This window comes from Glycine soja, chromosome 10, assembly GCF_004193775.1.
Source record: "Glycine soja cultivar W05 chromosome 10, ASM419377v2, whole genome shotgun sequence".
In the NCBI taxonomy this organism is placed as follows: domain Eukaryota; kingdom Viridiplantae; phylum Streptophyta; class Magnoliopsida; order Fabales; family Fabaceae; genus Glycine; species Glycine soja.
The window spans coordinates 34,542,957-34,562,409 of record NC_041011.1 but is presented as its reverse complement, the minus strand read 5'-3'; the positions used below and the strand labels follow the sequence as shown (position 1 = coordinate 34,562,409).

The 19,453-nt window shown below is 35.8% G+C and overlaps 1 protein-coding gene and 1 long non-coding RNA gene across 2 annotated transcripts; both read left to right on the top strand.

Moving 5' to 3' along the window:
• The first annotated feature begins 4,698 nt into the window (after positions 1-4,698).
• On the top strand, positions 4,699-5,194 carry LOC114369868. The gene is made up of 2 exons (XR_003657730.1): positions 4,699-4,831; positions 4,952-5,194. It is a non-coding gene; the product is annotated as an uncharacterized LOC114369868 (long non-coding RNA).
• Positions 5,195-13,676: 8,482 nt separating this feature from the next.
• LOC114371672 lies at positions 13,677-14,353 on the top strand. Its single transcript, XM_028329036.1, has 2 exons — positions 13,677-13,867; positions 14,215-14,353. Exons 1-2 carry the CDS (start codon positions 13,677-13,679, stop codon positions 14,351-14,353), a joined length of 330 nt encoding a protein of 109 aa, XP_028184837.1.
• The last annotated feature ends 5,100 nt before the right edge of the window (positions 14,354-19,453 follow it).

The window sequence follows — 19,453 nt, the reverse complement described above, 5'->3', positions numbered from 1 at the left end:
AAGTTTACAGCACCTGGCCCTGTGTTTGGTATTTTTATTCGGAACAATGAGTGTTGTGTTAGAGGTAAAAATGAAGAAAAAAAAGAGTGTGACTTGATCATTTGTAGTCATAGCTCCTAATTGTTGAAAAAATAGAGGAAACAAAGAAAAAGGGGGTTTCTCCACGGATCAAAAGCGTGAGAAAGCAACAAGTACCTTCCATGGGTTGGTGATTATTCTTAGCCAAATCCGTGTGTGGGACAAGCATCTCCTCGTCCTCCTGCTGCTGCAAAAACCAAAACACACAAACCAAAAAAAATCATCACTATCACCCTACTTCAGATCCACTAAAGAACCAACCCCAACCAAATCCCCAAATTCTGAGCATGGAATGCATCGTAATTGAAGCAAATTCCACTCGCGCAGATCAAAACCACAACCCCTAACACGAAAACCCATCCACTTGGCGGCAACCCAACCCTCCCCACCAAAACGACAATCAAAATTGACACCATTCGCCAAAATAGAAAAAAGGAACAAAAATCAAGCAAGTAAATAAGAGAAAGCGAAAAATGACTCGCGAAATTGAAAACGCGGGAGTCATTAATGGCAGCGTGGGGGGAGTTGTAGAATGAGGGGTAAGGGAACGTACGTCAATGGGAGCAAGAGTCATGACAGTCATGGCGATTGTGCAATTGACCTCCGGGGTGTTGCTTATGGAGAAGCAATGAAAGAGAGAGAAAGAGGAGAGAGAAAGCAGAATGAGGAAGGAGATGAGGGGACGCAAGACGACAGCACCGCGCTAGAGGTTTAAATTAAACCTAATAAGGAGGGATGCGAAGGAGGGGCGTGAGTGACAGAAACCTAGCACCAACAATACAAAGACGGTCATCAGGGCAAGACTGTCTTTGTATCAAAATAAAAAATTTCATCAACGACTAGTTTGCAGAGACGTCTTCGTTTCATTTGAGTTAATTACAAAAATGCCACTGTTGCGCTTTCTAAGACGGTCCTTTATAACCGCCTTAGAATCAGTGACGTAAAAGGCTCAATTTTTAGTAGTGCATGCTTCATTTATGTGGTTAACCCATTTTTTCGCCCAAAAATATCAACATTAATACCGATCTACGTGGCTATTTTTTTACGTTTATACACTTTTTTATTTTTTTAAAATAAAAAAATGTAATTCATGTGGTACCTTTGTAATTAATGCAGTACCAATACCGATGCATTTCACGCTAACGTGACCCATTTCACGCATTAATTGTGACACCATTATCAATACACAAACATATTAGATTATTAGAGTATATATATGGATTTATAGACTAAATGCTTGCTAAGGTCCAAAAGATTATCATGGGAAGTGAAAAAAGATTATCATTATATGATCAGCAATAAATATGGATGACCCACGGGACAAACATATTACTTTCCATGTTGACGTCATGGGGACCTTTCATACGTTTTTTTTTAATTATTTGTTCATGAATATATGGAAAAATTATCATTATACTAATAAACAATAAATATGGAAGAGGAACGGAAACCGTAAAAGGTTGGCACTTAATATACTAAGTAGATTATTAAAGTATATATATGGATTAATAGACTAAATGTTTGCTGAGGTGCAAAAGATTATCATGAGAAGTGAAAAAGATAATCATTATATGATCAGAAATAAATATGGATGACCCACGGGACAAACATATTACTTTCCATGTTGACGTCATGGGACCTCTCATACGTTTTTTTTATAATTGTTTGTTCGTGAATATATGGAAAAGATTATCATTATACTGATCAACAAAAAATATGGATGAGGAACAAAAACCGTAAAAGGTTAGCACTTAATATACTAAGTAGATTATTAGAGTATATATATGGATTAATAGACTAAATGTTTGCTGAGGTACAAAAGATTATCATGGGAAGTGAAAAAGATTATCATTATATGATCAGCAATAAATATGGATGACCCACGGGACAAACATATTACTTTCCATGTTGACGTCATGGGACCTTTCATATGTTTTTTTTAATTATTTGTTCGTGAATATATGGAAAAAATTATCATTATACTGATAAACAATAAATATGGATAAGGAACGGAAACCGTAAAGGGTTAGCATTTAATATACTAAGTAGATTATTAAAGTATATATATGGATTAATAGACTAAATGTTTGCTGAGGTGCAAAAGATTATCATGAGAAGTGAAAAAGATAATCATTATATGATCAGAAATAAATATGGATGATCCACGGGACAAACATATTACTTTCCATGTTGACGTCATGGGACCTCTCATACGTTTTTTTTATAATTGTTTGTTCGTGAATATATGGAAAAGATTATCATTATACTGATCAGCAAAAAATATGGATGAGGAACAAAAACCGTAAAAGGTTAGCACTTAATATACTAAGTAGATTATTAGAGTATATATATGGATTAATAGACTAAATGTTTGCTGAGGTACAAAAGATTATCATGAGAAGTGAAAAAGATTATCATTATATGATCAGAAATAAATATGGATGACCTACGGGACAAACATATTACTTTCCATGTTGACGTCATGAGACCTCTCAAACATTTTTTTAATTGTTTGTTGTGAATATATAGTTATTTGTTATTTGCTTAAACATATCATACGTTATTTTTGTGTCTGTCATAATACTTTGAATTGTAATTCCATTAACCAGTCTTAGTAGACAATGTTCCATCTTTGTAATCTGAACCATATTACTAGACTATATGGTTATTTGTTATTTGCTTAAATATACAAGTTAATTTTTTTTTATATATTCTTAAATATTAGTAATATTTAACATTTTAAGAAATCTCAAATATTACTATAAACAAGTCTAAGGACATTCCTTGGCACATGTTGGATTGTATTTGCTAAACCCAGTATTTTGTCATGGCCAACTATATGTTGCACTTTCACGAGTGCAAAGTAAAAAAGGACTATGTATTCTTATTTATGATAAACAAGGCATTGCAAAAATACTACCATTAATGTAGTATACAAAGAAGTATTTGCAAACTTATAAACATGTATGTTTACCAAATTGTTATGCTTACAATTCCTACATTCTCAACCTAATACATTTTCCTTAGATATCATTTCCTACAAGTCAATATTTAATTTACAAAATTTCAATATATATTACATTTATTTCTTTATGTTGCAACATCACATGACCAAGGAAACTATTGGATGTTTGTTATTATATCACCTCCACTAAAGTAAATTGATTTAAAATGTCTACTTATCAGGTGAATATTGTTGTATTGTTGTATATAGTACTATCGTCATACTTCTGATAATTAAATGATCAATAATTGTATCCAAAAATCTAATGAACTCATTTATCTCTCTTTATTGTGCAGTCTCTCTTTCATTGTTACATCAACACCATCTAACACAATCTACAATAGCATTAGGTTTGTTTGTATTCTTACTTTATATTGTTTTTTTCTAAACATAACTCAACATTATTATCATACAAATAAACATCGTTATTGAACTTTGCACATGTGTTAGTAATATTCAAATAGGAGTATGAACCCGGGCGTCGCACGGGCAAAAGACTAGTAATTGTCTAAAGTAATCTTATAAGCATAAATAGAAATTTTATTTATACCAAATGAAGTAAATTTTTAGCTAATTATTAACATAGGTAATGGTGTGAATTACCTAGATAGATCATTGTATAATTCAAATTAATCGTGCTGAGAGTAAATTTAAGCCGCGTGAATTTACATGGTCTAATCTGCATAGTGTGAAAATTATGTTCTAATGAAATTTGATTTTTTACTAAGCTTATCACATAAAATTACATGTAATTAAAATTTTAATTAATTACTTAAGTTAAATTTTATTGTAATTAATTTCAATATTAATTATATTTCCACATATCACACAAGTACAAAACTTTATATAAAATAAGTTATAAATTTTATTTAGGATGTTACCAGCAAGACTATCCGATGACCTGGGATCCATTGAATTGTCAACTAGGACAAAAATAATACACAGACAATTATGTGAGCAACATATATGACATCTTAGAATCATCAATATGAGATATAAGTTGACATATTCAAGTGTAAATATTATGAGTAATATTATACTAGACCAACTCACTGTGAGAAGACTTCAAAATAGTTAAGTAAATGTCATGATAAGTGCTTCTTATGATAATTATATTATGTGATAAACTACATCATTTATGTAACAAGATACTTATAATGGTATTAATTGGGCCTGCAATGTAGTCAAATGTTTAATGTAATCAAATGTTTGTTTTTAATTAAATGTAGTCAAATTATTAATTAAGTACAGAAAGTAAGAGATAAACTAGCATATGTATTTATATATATATATATATATATATATATATATATATATTTAATTTTTCTATATCAAAATATTTTTTTATAAACAAGTTGTTTTATACAATAATAAAATATTAAACTTTATCTATTAAAACATATATTGTATTTATTAAATTTAATAAATAATATATAATAAATATAATAATTAATAAATAATAAGTAAGGTTGACTGTCCAGTACCATTAAATATTATATTTTTTAAATATAATATGCAGTGAAATTAATAAGTATAGAAGTTAAGAAATAAATTACTATGAGTTTATAAATTTATTAATTTATCAATATTACTTATATATAGATAGACTATGCAAAGTATAAACCAAGCACCACACAGGATCCAAAAGTGTCACAAGCTATACATACATAAGAATGGCTCATTCACTTGTCTCAATGATTTTGGCAAAAGTTATTGTCACAGTCATGGTCATTGTTTTATTTTCACTTGGTATGTTTTTAAATAAATTTCAAAAACAAAGATTTATTTATGCCATATTTTTAAATTAAGTTTATGCTTTTCTTTATTATATATTAATTGTTCATAATTTCAAGTATCCATAAAATGCAGGTGTTAGCAGCAAGCCCCGGTGTGTTGGAGCGTGCTCTCAATTTCCTGACTGTGCTGCCTACTGCAAAACTAAGGGCTATCAGACGGGGACTTGTACTCTAGATGTCTGTTGTTGTGCCAAAGCTGTTGAACACATTTTTAGCTAAGATTTTCTTGATATGATTGCAAACAATCAATGTATCTTTCGAATAATTATTAGCTTCATTGCTGGAAATAAAAAACATTATGAGAAGTTGAGTTTCATCTATTTTCCTATTTAATGACAGGTAATTATATATAAAAACTACTTTATGAAATTTTAAATATATTTTTTTAATTCACTAAACGTCAATTATTTAAGGTCTTATTTTTATAATTTTAAAAATTAAAACAATATCGTTTAGGTTTGTGAGAAAATAGAATGAGCGTTATTTAATAATTTTGCATAACTAGAATAATAATTTTCATAATTTTAGATATTAAATTAAAGCTTAAATATCTTTTTTGTCATCGTAAAATTGAAAACAAACGTTTTTGATCCTTATAAAAATTTTATTATATTTTTTCATTCTTCTAAAATTAAAATATGTCAAATTTGCTTTGAAATAAGATTTGAATATCTAAATTTACATGTATAATTTTTTGACATCAGTTAATCAATGTAAACAATATTACATTTATATGAATTATATGTAAACAATATTACATTTATATGAATTATATGTATAATTTATGTAAAAAAAAATTATAATTGTAAGTTCAGATATAATTAAACCTTATTTCAAATTAAAAAAAGAAACATTTTAATTTTTAAGACCGAAAAATATACTTAAAAATTATAACTGTTACAACTTCGCATCTTGCTGGCTTTGTAAAAGATGAAGTTTCCCAGCCGTGGCCAACAAGATTTCTTGGAAATCCTTTTCAGGGAGGCATGCTCGATGTATTGAAAGCACCAAATGTAGAGTATTGGTGGAGACTTGCTTAACAGATAATTATAAAGAGATACATAATAGACTCGCTTAACGTAGAATATTGAAAGCACCAACAAGGTTTCTTCAATGTATAATAAACTATAATAAACTGCAGTTTAGCGTTGGAATCAAAATGTCACTCATTGCAAATACAAAAACTCTAAAATGTTAAAATGAAGTTTAGATATATCAACGGTTATTATGAAGTTAAAGTTATGATCTTACTACTCTAAATTGTTCAAGTGAAGTTTACCCACACATTTATCTCTCTCTCTCTCTCTCTCTCTCTCTCTCTCTCTCTCTCTATATATATATATATATATATATATATTAAAACAATGGCTTTAATTACCAACTGGACACAGCTTCTTTTACATATAATATATTAAATTAATGATTATTAAAAAATGAAAATTTTGATCTAACCTTTACATGTAGTGTATCGAATTAATGTTCCTTGACAAATTATAAATTCAATCCAACAGCTCACAAAAATTCAAACTTTGTTTACATTTATAATTTTGATCCAATGACTAATAAAGAGTCAAAAATTTCCTTTACATATATTATATAGATAAATAGATAGATATAGATATATAGAGGTAGCATTCCTTGTCGAAAAATATGAGCAGAGTTTAATTCTACAATTTAAAGGTAATTGCACAACATTAAAAATAATTAATCCATTTTCAACAACAAAATAATAATAATAATAATACTAATAATAATAATTGAATTAATTATAATTTTTAAATATGTCCGTATTTTGTTTTATAACAATTTTACAGTAAATAATAAAGTATAATATAACGAATATAAAAACAATTATATTAATGACTTGATATTAAATATATTATAAATTAACAAATAGTGCACACCATAACTAACCGACGATTCGATTGAAACCAAGTAAGGAGAAAATGTTGATTTATTACTATCATTATTATTACCCAAATGCTGATATGGTGGACGTATATTTCAAAGAGAAATAAGATTTGGAAGAAGAAAAAATCAATGAATCTCAGTTTCTCACACAAACTATAACAGAGATGGCAATTGTTCATTAAATATAATAACATAAATAACCTGTTTGTTGATTCTAACTTAATTTTCATCGATGAAAATTGATTTTAACGATAGAGAGTAGGAGGTTGAGCTTTTCTCAACTAAGTGGGGTTGATATAGAATTTGAGGTTATTGATGTATATATGATTTGTTTCCATACTCTTACTTTTATAATTATTATAAGTAAATTATTTATCACAATAATTAAATATTTTAAATTACTTTTTAACTTTTTAAGTTTTGAAAATTTTGATTAACTTCCTATTTATTTATGCCTATTTTTCTTTAATTTTTACTAACTTAAAATATTTTGAAGACATAAAAAAGTTAAAATAGGAATTTGAATATTACATATGGAAGACAATATATGTGCTTGTTGCTAAGATTAATAATATGATTTCTCTTTGTTAAAAAAATATGAATTCTCAACATTTTTTATTGTAATCATTGAAAATGAAATATATTAAATTATGATCATAGTTTCTTTTTTTGACAGCAAAGATCATATAGATTCTTAAAAAATTTAATAAACAACTAATTGTAATTAACTACCTTTTCAATATAATTTGATTATTTATTATTTTTCTCAAAATGAAAATCATAATCTTTTAAGTGATGTATCTCTTAGGATATATCAAATGAGAGGAAGTTATTTTATATGAGAATGAAATGATTAAATCTGGATCATATAACTAAATATCGACGGTCAAGATTTAATATAATTAAAAAATCATGTGACTCATGTGACTTTTTTACATTAAATCTCAACCCTCCATTTATGTTATATAGTCCACATTTAATCCTCTCGCTCTTTTACATTGGGTGTTTCCTTTTATAAGATATGTCATTTGTATCTCTTGACAATAAATTCAATAAAAAAGTATCTCTTTGACAATAAATAAAAGGTTTAAATATGTTTGTCATACCTAAAAAATAGGTTGTTTTCAATTTACTTTGTAAAATTCACTTTTGATTACGTACCTGAACAAAAATTATGTTTGAACGTAGTATTTATTGTTAGTCTCATTTTATTAAATGATGATGTGACAGACAAAGTGTCATGTCATCAAGTCTTAATCAGCGACACGTACCCAAAAATTCATCATTCTCACATCTCACTCAACCGTTTTCTCTCCCCTCTCGTAAAACCCACCTACATTGCCATAGTCGTGACCAAATTCTTCTTCAGGCACCTTCACTTTCCACCGCGGTCACCGCTGCCATCACTACCAATAACGTCCCCACCACTGCCTCCCTCCTCTCCTCTTCCTTCACAATCTTAGTTTCTGAAACCAATCTGTTAGTAGGATATCTAATTTGTAATTGTCATTACCATGAGTTATATGGTATTTTTCTTTGTATTCAGTTTGTCCTTGCTCAAGCACATCTTGTGCTTGTTTTGGCATTTTTTAAATAAAATTTAGATGGCCTTTCAAAAAAAAAATGTAATGATAATTTTTATAGTTTCGGAGATTAAATTAAACTGGTCGATATTTACAATTTTAAGAATTTAGTGTACTATTACTAATTATTCTCTCCTTGTTTACTCAAAATTGTAGAAAAATATGACCACATTTTAATCTTCAATTTAAAGACAATTTTATTAACATTAAAAATAATTCATCTATGTTCAAAAATTGAATAATAATAATTGAATTAATTATAGAATTTTAATTATATCGTTATTTTATTTTAGAGTAAATTGACAGTGACTAATAAAGTATCATATAAAATGAATAAATAATATATTAATGTCTAGATATTAAATATATTATAAATTACCAAATTGTGTGAGCCATAATTAACCATTAAATATAATAATAAAATAATTAATAGTTTAGATCTTTTACTAACAACTATTAGAAATAATGGCACATGGATACATATATTAAGAGGGGTGAATTGGTCTCAAATAAATTTTACACTCAATTAAAAATTTTCGTAATTTGCTTACTTTAATCTAGTTAAATCAAGAAACTTAGGTGTGTTGTAAATAACCTTTTGATTTCTTAAACACAATTAAAATTTACACAAGGATACCATGTAAATATTGAAACCTAAATGATAAGAATCTTTGATATAATAGCCAACAATAAGTTCGGAGCTTCTACATTGGAAGCATAAAACAGAAAAGGTAAAAACAACGTAACTATGTAATAATTTCAGTTGTGGCATATTGGTCAACATATAAGTTTACTGTTTGCAGACAGAAAATACGCCTTTATAAGACCATTAGCTAGTCTAATACAATCAAAAGGAGACTACACATTAAACAGAACTAACTTTTTTTAAAAATAAAAAGCATACATTTCCAGTATTCTATAACTGTAACAAAAGTTTGAAGAATAAATTAAATCTGTTTTTTTTTTCCTGTACATTCTGTTTAAAACTTTCCAAGGACCAACCAGAAAAGAATATTTAGTAAAGAATGAACTCCATTCTTGGGAAATCATCACCTATCTAACCACCAAAACAAAGTACTTCTAGCTTATAATAAATGCATGAAACAAAAGCACTTCATCCTATTCATATATTGTCTAACCATTAGAAAAATAGTCAAACTAACACTTAACAAAAAATATTCACAGAATCTATTTATCATCCCACATGTGAAATAACCAAGTCAAAAAAATAAGCAGCATACATAATATAGTAAATAAAAATTTCAACTAAACAAAAAGTTGCAGAATAGCTTATTTTCACCAAGGTGCAAACAAGTTTTCAACTTAATTCTAGACAATCACTTAAACTTATGTTGTTGGGAATTTTGGTTGCTTCTACTCTATTATGTATCAGGTTATAGAAAATTGCTTGCAACTCACTAGAGTTTGTCATTATTAGGACCTGTACTATCCAAGACCCACAAAACCTATGTGACATCCAATTTAGCACTTATAGACACATGCCAATCCTCCACGCCAGCCTTACAACAGGAGTGCAGACGCCCGGTCCTTAGCAGTCGGGCTCTCCAACAAATAGGTTATCTCTAACCTAACTAATACTCAAATGTATTTGAATATCTTATCTATTTGGCAGGTATTAAATTATCTATAACGCCACATTACCTACATGGTATGATTATCTTCTACTTTATCTATAATTGAAATGTTTATCTCTAACATTATCTTTAAGCTCCCGGCTATTATATATAAGTCGGGAATTATCTACAAGGATACAACAACCCCTACAAACAAGGACTAGCACCCTCGCTCAACTAATATAAATATAGGTTCCAACGAACCACTCTACACGACTTGCTCACACATTTAGCACACAGCAACAAGCTTGTATCTCTCTCTCTTTTTCGCTCATATGAGCTCCATTACAACATATACTTGTTTCTCTCCTTACACATATTCTTACTTGAGCGTTGGAGTACTTTGTTTTGCAAGTCCCCCCTCCTATCGAAGGCACTTCTCTAAGCCGACGTGTGAAGTTTGAACCCCCCTAAGCCACGTCCACCTTGACGTGCCACAGTTTTAGATTTTTATAAGAACATTTGGCACCCACCGTGGGGCCGCAGAAAAATATACCCCGTGGCCTCTCGTCAATCCTTATACATCCATCCATGGTTAGCACTTGGTAAGGCCTTAGATGCAAGACCCCCTTCACAAACTCTCATCCTCGTTCGGCAGCTATGACAAACACTCTACAACAACTCCAAAATCGCAATGATAGACACAGACACCACAAGGAAGAGTTGATAATGTAGAAGCAAATGACTTTGATGTTTTGATGATGATCATGATGATTTGATGCAAATGATGAAAATGCGCTTTTCAAGTTTAAATTCAAGACAATGATTCAAGAATACAAGACACAACATCAAGATGATCACTAGTATTTTAGGAAGGGAATTCCTAATTGATATAGCAAAAGGTTTGGCCAAGTAATCTAAGTTAAAAAGTGTTTTTCAAGAAATTTACTCTCTGGTAATCGATTACCAGAGGATGTAATCGATTACCAGTGGCCAAAAATGGTTTACAACATCTACTAAATATTTGAATTCAAATTTTAGACTGTGTAATCGATTACACAATATTGGTAATCGATTACTAGCAGTTAATAAACGTTTTAATTCAAATTTTAAAACCTGTAATCAATTACACAAATCCTGTAATCGATTACTAGAGGAGATTTTCAGAAAATAACTTCCAAGAGTCACATCTATTTAAATGGTTTATGAATGGCCATCAAAGGTCTATTTATATATGACTTGGAAACACGAATTGTGAGAGAGTTTTCATTGCCCAAAAAGTTTTATCCTCTCAAAAGATTAAGAGAGTTTTTCTGAATTAAAATGTCTTATCCTCTCAAAGATTCCTTGGTCAAACACTTGCATATTCAATAAGGAATTGTGATTGATCTTCATTGTACAATCTATCTCTTTCAAGAGAGATTTCTTCTTCTCTTCTTCTTACTTCTGAAAAGGGATTAAGAGACCGAGGGTCTCTTATTGTGAAGGATTCCTGAACACAAGGGAAGGGTTGTCCCTGTGTGGTTCAGACTTTGTAAAAGGAGTTTTACAAAGAGAGTGGAAAATCTCAAGTGGGTTGCTTGAGGATTGGGCGTAGGCACGGGAAGTGGCCGAACCAATATAAATCAAGTTTGCATTTCTCTCTTCCCTTAAACTTCTTTTATTTATTGCTATTTATCTTTGGCTTGAAAGAAGTTTATTTTGAATTGTCTTTTGAGTAATTCATGTGAAGGGTGCATTGTCAATCTAAAAAGAGAGAGTGAAATTTTAATTGGGGAATAGTTCTTGTTATCTTAATTCAACCCCCCCTTCTTAAGATAACTGAGGCCATTTGTCTACCAGATAAAGCTAAAGGCTGACCATGACTACCTAGAGGCTCGTGTTAGACATTCCCGGGTGACAAGCAATCTGCCCACACCTTGCCTGAACACACCCAAGGGGAATCACACCCCCAACACACAAGCAACACTACAGATGACCTAAGTCCCTCCTACATGCACCATCCAACAGCACGAACTGTCCATTGACATCCTTTTGTCCACTGCATTATGGAGGCAAACATACCCTTTAGGTGGAAACCACTCAACCTCGAGCAATACGATGAGATAACAGATCCAAACAAGCACCTAAAAGCCTTCCTGACACAAGTGAACCTCTACACCAATGACAACGTGATTCTATGTCGTGTCTTCCTTACATCTCTCAATGGAGCAGCATTCACCTGGTACGGTGGACTCCCAGGTAGGTCCATATATAGCTTCGACACCCTCGTTGAACGATTCATTGCGTAGTATGCCACTAGTAGGTCTCATTGCATGACCTTGGCTGCCTTGGTCAGTCTGTGACAAGTAGACGATGAGTCCCTTAGAAAGTTCATGGACATATTTGAGCGCACGATCATCCAAATCCAAAATCTCAATCCCAAGGTAGCGTTGAATTTCATGCTCCTCGCCTTACACCCTGGCAAGTTCATAGATAGTCTGAGCAAAAAACCACCTAATAGCATGGACGAACTGCGCAAACGAGCTAAGGGCTACATCTAGATGAAAGAAATGTCCAGATTCTAGAATGAAGTCCGCTATACCAGAAAAAAAGCGTGACAAGTGCGAAGCACAAACCAATCCCAACGCGCACAAGTCAGAAAAAAGGCAATAGCTAGACAAGTGCTAGCCTCTCTCCAAAGGGCCCAGGTACAAGCGTTACACACCCCTAACGGCCAATCGCACCATGATTCTTGAGGAAGCATTCAACCTCAAGGTACCTATCCGGCTACCCCAGATGAAACCTCCCAGGCCAGGGTCAGACGCAACCAAATACTGCAAATATCACCATAATATTGGTCACCACACTGAAGACTCCTGGGCCTTAAAAGACAAGATAGAAGAACTTATACGACTGTGTACTTAGCCAAATTTATTAAGATACCATTCACCACCAAGCAGAAGCAAGACCTGGAGGACATCTAGAGGAGCAGAACAGGAACCAAGAAGTAGACATAAGAAGAGCAGAAGACCGAAGCAGGCAAAGACACCAACAACAACGATGTGAGCGATAACCTACTCCAGGGCAGGAACCCGCGCAACACATCAGAGGTGTAATCAACACCATCGCTGGCAGATTTTCCTAGGGAGGACAGTCCAACTAGTCCTGAAAACGACATCTACACACCATTCGGGACATTGACATTAACTTTGTCGGCTCACCCTTACAGCGAAGTCTCCCTTCTATCAACTTTACAGACAGGGACTTCAAGGGCATCAACCAAGACAACCCCATGGTTGTCTCCATTATCATAGCGAACTTCATGGCATCTAAGGTCCTCATCGACCAGGACAAATCTACTGACATCTTGTACTAGATAACCTTCCAGAGACTTAAGATCTCACTCGACATTGTCCACCCTCACCCCGGTCCACTCCTCGGCTTTGTAGACGAAAGAGTCGAGACTAGAGGGTACGTGGACTTGATGATCACCTTCAGTCAAGGCAAGCTCTCCAAGAGCTTCACCATCAGACATTTATTGGTTGACGCAAACACATCATATTTTTCCTCAATCGACAAGAAGACACTCAACGAGTTTGGAGCCATAGTCACCACGCCCTATCTGACAATGAAATTTCCTACAATGACAGGGGAGATCGTAACTGTCAAGGCTAACCAAAAGCAAGTGCGATAGTGTTATGCAGAAAGCCTGAAAGTAGCACCGTATCTTCCCATCCGGAAGCCTGTCATGCCTCATCCCATAGCAGCTGAAGGCGCTCAAGTCATGCCAGTGGACGAAGGGTCTCAAAATCAAGCCCTGACCGTCTACCAATCCAGCCTGGACAAAGAATTTGACATAGATCCACGAGACGACACCTCCGACAGAGGCCCGAAACCCATGGAAGAGATTGCCCAACTTGAATTCGGACCTAAACCAGGGTAGTGCAAGCAGCTTAGTAAGGACCTCTCTAGTCGTGAACATTGGTGCATCACCGACGTGCTATGCCGAAATGTGGATTTATTTGCCTGGCAGCCATTTGACATGTGGGGGATCCATCCCGACATAATCTGCCACAAACTATCTGCCCTCATACCAAACCTATATCGCAAAAGAAAAGAAAGATGGGAGAAGAGTGGCGTGAAGCCGTCAAAGAAGAAGTGGACATGCTCTTCCATGCAAACTTCATCAGAGAGGTTACGTTTTCCACCTGATTCGCCAATGTTGTCGTGGTAAAAAAGAACAACGATAGATGGCGAATGTGCATTGATTACACTGATTTGAACAGAGCATGCCCCAAAGACGTGTACCCTTTCCCCAGCATCGACAGGTTGGTTGATGGAGCATTTGGGTTCCAGGTGTTAAGCTTCTTAGACGCCTACTTCGGATACAATCAGATTAGAATGCATCCTCCAGACAAGGAGTAAATGGCATTTATCACTGAAGATGTCAACTTTTGCTACAAGGTCATGCCATTCGGCCTAAAAAACGTAGGCACAACATACGAACGACTAATGGACCAAGTCTTCAAACAACAAATTGGATGAAACGTCGAGGTATATGTGGATGGCATGGTTGTCAAGTCTCAAAGCATATTCCAACATGTGGCAGACTACGCACATACGACATGTGCCTCAACCCTAAAAAATATACTTTCAGGGTAGGCGGCGGCAAGTTCCTCAGCTTCATGTACCACTATACACCCCAGACAACAACCAATGAAACTAATTACCGACTTACATATGACATAGACATCGTGATCCCCATGGAAGTCGGGGAACCATCAGCAAGGACACTACATTTCTAGCAACAGCAAAATGAAGAAAATATGAGGGTGGAACTTGAAGCCACCAAAGAGGTCCGAGAAATGGCAAATATTAGAGAAGAAGTTGCAAAACTTTGAGCAGCCAAAAGATACAATACAAAGTTTCAACTCCAGTACGTGTCACCCACGGTGAGCGACATGTGCGCACGAGCACCCCACTAAGCCTCTAGTGTGTGCCACCCACTGCAAGTGGAATACATGCAAGAGCATATTACTATCACAACTCCAGTGTGTGTCACCCACGGTTAGTGACACACACGTAAGAGCATATCATCACGATGACTCTAGTACATGTCACCCACGACAAGTGGCATGTGCGCATGAGCACCCTAACAAGCCTCCAGTACGTGTCACCCACGGTGAGTGATACACATGGAAGAGCATAACCTTATGCCTTCAGTATAGGTCACCCACGACGAGTGACATATATGCAAGAGCATATTACTAAGCCTCTAGTACGTGCTACCCCCGGCATGTGCGCACGAGCATTCTGCTAAGTCTCTATGGTATGACACCCACAACAAGTGACATACATGCAAGAGTGTATTACCATCATGACTCCAGTATGTGTCACCCAAGGTGAGTGACATATACGCAGAAGCATATCACCACTTCTCCAGTGTGTGCCACTCATGGCGAGTGGCACATACGTAAGAGCATGGTGCTCAAAACCCAAGTTGGAGAATTCCTTGGTCAATCTTCTACAGGGGTCACAAAACCTAAGGTCTACTATTGGTAAGTCCCACTGATTCACACCACCTCGTCTCCAGTACCTATCATTTTGTAAAAGGCACATATGCAAGAGCACAACACTTATGCTACATACAAGACTCATCAAAAGCTTCGCACTTGCTGATCCTTATAGGTCTAAAAAATCCAAGGCCAGTCCTTGGTAGGACTCGACACAGCTCCGAAGGCTGGACAAAACTTAGGACATACATGTCCCTAGTCCAAGGCTCGACAAACCCAAGGACCACCCTTAGTGAAGCCTCACATTACTAAAGTCTGAGCATTGGTCACCTTAGGGCGCTCCACTCACCAGAGAGTCTAAGCATTAGCCCTCCACTTGGAAACCTCTGCCTTTAAGGACGCCATCTTTTGCACCGCCTCTTAGTGCCACAGTGCATTCTCCTCTAGAATCACCAAACTCCTTTGGAGAAACACCTTAGTAGATTCAGTAGCATTCTACACCCTAGCCAACCTAATGAGATTTTTGTTGAGGGCTAACACAAAGTCAGTTGGGGTCTTTTACTCCGATTATAATTTGCACCCCACAATGAGTCAGCATCACTGGAGGCGCACAGATGATAAGGGAGACGCAAGGACACGAGAACAAAGAAGGCGACGCCATAGCCACAAAAATAGCAACAGGGAAGACCACTGGAGCCAACGAAGAAAGAGGGAGCACCAATGGTCGCCACATCGTCACTTAATAAAGGGGCCGTAACAGTGGACGATGGCACCACAATAGAGTAAGCCAGGGTGGCTGGCACAACAGCTTCAACAACAACATGAGTAGCCTCCTAAACAATAGCAGTGGGAAGGGGTGAAGGAGAAAGAGTAGTATGAGCCTCGATGGTTAGTGGAGCTAGAGGCAAATCTTGCGCAGTCATAAGGCGACCCTCAATGGGCCCTATCCCTACAACCTGCCTTAGGGCACGAAGGCTCATAGGGGCCTTCAACTTCTTGCGACCCGACAGAGGAAGGAGCGCTAGGGGTGACCTCATCAGCAATAGTAGCAGAGCCAATCTCTCTAGCAGGTTAGCCCCCTTCTCCAGCAGATGGAGCGGCAACAGATGGTGGCACAGTTCCATATACAGGTCTGACCTACTTCACGAGTGGCCTCCAAGCGAAGTCACCCATAATACTTATAAAACAACCAAGGCAATAACACAAACACTTGTTAGATGTTGGCCGACACCAACCTCAGACAACAAACGAGGACAAGGTTAGACACTTACGATCCAAGCCATTGAGAGGATCGCTTACAAAAAGAAGAGACAAGATGGCCCACGTGTCCAGCGAGGCTGGCAACTGTTCCAAAATTTCTTTGTCAACCCTCTACATGAGGATCAAGAGATCCTTGTCATATGACTTGAACTTGGTGGGATCATACTGCCAGTAAAACAAGAAGCGGGGCTCCCCGTCGTTGTTGAACATCAGTAGCCAGAACCTTAAAGAAGTGGTCCTTGAAATGGCGAAAGATGTTTGAGTCAAACTCGAATAACTTCTTAGACACATTGTTGAAGGAGACCCATCCAATCTTGCCAAACAACTTCATTTGAAAGAATAATAAGAAGACTAGCACACTAGGCCAGATGTTGAAGAAAGAACACAAAACTTCAAATGCCTTCACCATTGCCCAACTGTTTGGGTGGAGCTGGGAAAAGGCCACATTCAAGTGCTCAAGAAAAGCACATTGAAAATCAATCAAGGGTAAAATGACACCCAAGACCTTAAACAAGCATTTGTACATGCAAAAGAAGGGCGGACAAGCAGGCGCCGCCCTAAAAAATGAGAAGTCGTAACTCCCACAAGCCTAAACAACCAGCTTATAGGAGTCCTAAGGGTTCGCCAACTTCACTTGGCACTGAAGCGCAACAACACTCATCGCCAAGGTCAAACAGGACTTATATTTCAACAAGTCATCCCTTATCCACTCATAGCTAGCAATGACCGGGGTGGACAATGGCAACCCAACACTCATGCTAGGTCGTATGCGGGGAGACGACCTCACCTCTTCGCTGCTGCCAACTTTTCTTGCACCCCTGAAAGCATCAGAAGGTCGTGCCTTTTCGTGAGGGCGAGAAATACCCCCACTAGTTTGGCGTGGGTCCTTACCCTCTCTGGGGAGGATGACTCACTATTAGAGGCACCTCGATGAGTATCCTCAGACGAGGAACCGCTTATCAAGATGAGCTCTCAATCCATGATGGGTTTCTCAATCGAACCCTCAGAATCACTACCACCCAGTTTAATGGCGGAATCAAACAAAAAAGAAGACATTACAGTAAACAGAAGTACCTTTGCAAGTTGGAGGAAGAAGAAAGGGAAACCAGAAGCCAGAAAGCAAAAGAACGAGCAAGGAAGCAAGAAAACAATGAACAATGACCCGAAATCAAACGTCCACTCCATTTATAGGGGTGATGGACTTTTCAATAACTGGCAAGAGCTAAAGAGGTGCCCTAAAATTTCGCACCATAATGCTCCCCCACTCAAGGACGACCATTACTCCAATACATGCCCACTCCATGTGAGACACGTATGCAAGAGTACTGCGCGTGTGTTGCACGCACCTATTATAGCAAATAACTGTTACCTATTATCTTCAATGCACTCTAAAATAATTAGAAAAAGGGCAGAGTTGTCCTATCTGGCGACTTACCTTACCTAACACGCCAAAGATACGTCCATCACGGAAAACTTAACAGAAGCACCCCAGACAACGCATGTTCAGGCTCGGGGGCTTGACAAGCAACACTGACCTGCAACTGTCACATTCATCAAGGCTACCACGCCTGACACTGGACAACAAGCGTCCATACTGGAGGGCTTGACAAACTCGTCACCCTTTACTTGTCAAGATTACTACCCCAGACATCAGACAAACTTCCTCAACACAGGACAAGCTCACTTAACATGGGACAACCTCTTTCACTTGAAAACCGGCTCATAGCTTGGGAGCTTATGTACTGTCCAGGACCCACAAAATCTACATGGCATCCTATTTGGCACTTATATACACATGTCAACCCTTCACGTTAGTCCTGTTACAGGAGCGTAGATGCCTGACCCTTAGCAGTCGGGCTCCCCAACAAACAGGTTATCTCTGACCTAACTAATATTCAAATGTATTTGAATATTTGTCTATTTGGCAGGTATTAAATTATCCATCACACCACATTATCTACAAGGTATGATTATCTTCTACCTTTATTTATAATTTAAATGTTTATCTCTAACATTATCTTTAAGCTCTCGACTGTTATCTATAAGTCGTGAATTATCTATAGGGCTACAACAACCCCTACAAATAAGAACTAGCACACTCTCTCAACTAATATAAATACAGGTTTCATTGAACCATTTTACACGACTTGCTCACACACTCAGCACACAACAACAAACATGTGTCTCTCTCTCTCTCTCTTTCGCTTATACGAGTTCCATTACAACATATACTTGCTTTACTCTCCTTACATGTATTCTTACTTGAGCGTTGGAGTCATTTGTTTTGCAGCTCCCCCCTCCTATCAAAGACACTTCTCTAAGCCGACGTGTCAAGTTCGGACTCCACTCAACCACGTCCACCTTGACGTGCCATGATTCTGGATTTTGGTAAGAATAGGACCTCAATAGATTTAGATATGCACAATGACTATAGTAAACAAAATGACATTCAATAGTTATATCTTAGTAACTATTAACATTGACCAATTGAGTAAAGTATAAGTTATCCAAACTTATGCGGGCCAAGAAATACAATATGGACTAAATTATTTGAAAACATGAATTTTACTAAATTAAAATTTGAGTAATTAATCAAATTTAAAATATTCAATAATCGACATTGATCCATAAAGCTTGAGTAGCTTGCCAGCATAAAGTGAGTTCGTGAGTTGAGCTTGAGCCAAAGAAATGAACTTGATTTCTTATAAAGTTGAGCTTAAGCTAGGTCCAGAATCAGTTCTAGCCTTAACTG

What these genes read in the sequence shown, in the direction of transcription:
- LOC114371672 (XM_028329036.1), top strand. Translation starts at nt 13,677, where the DNA reads ATGCCTCATCCCATAGCAGCTGAAGGCGCTCAAGTCATGCCAGTGGAC. An exon ending in GAATTCGGACCTAAACCAGG is followed by an intron (nt 13,868 to 14,214) that starts GTAGTGCAAGCA and finishes TGATTTGAACAG; the next exon opens with AGCATGCCCCAAAGACGTGT.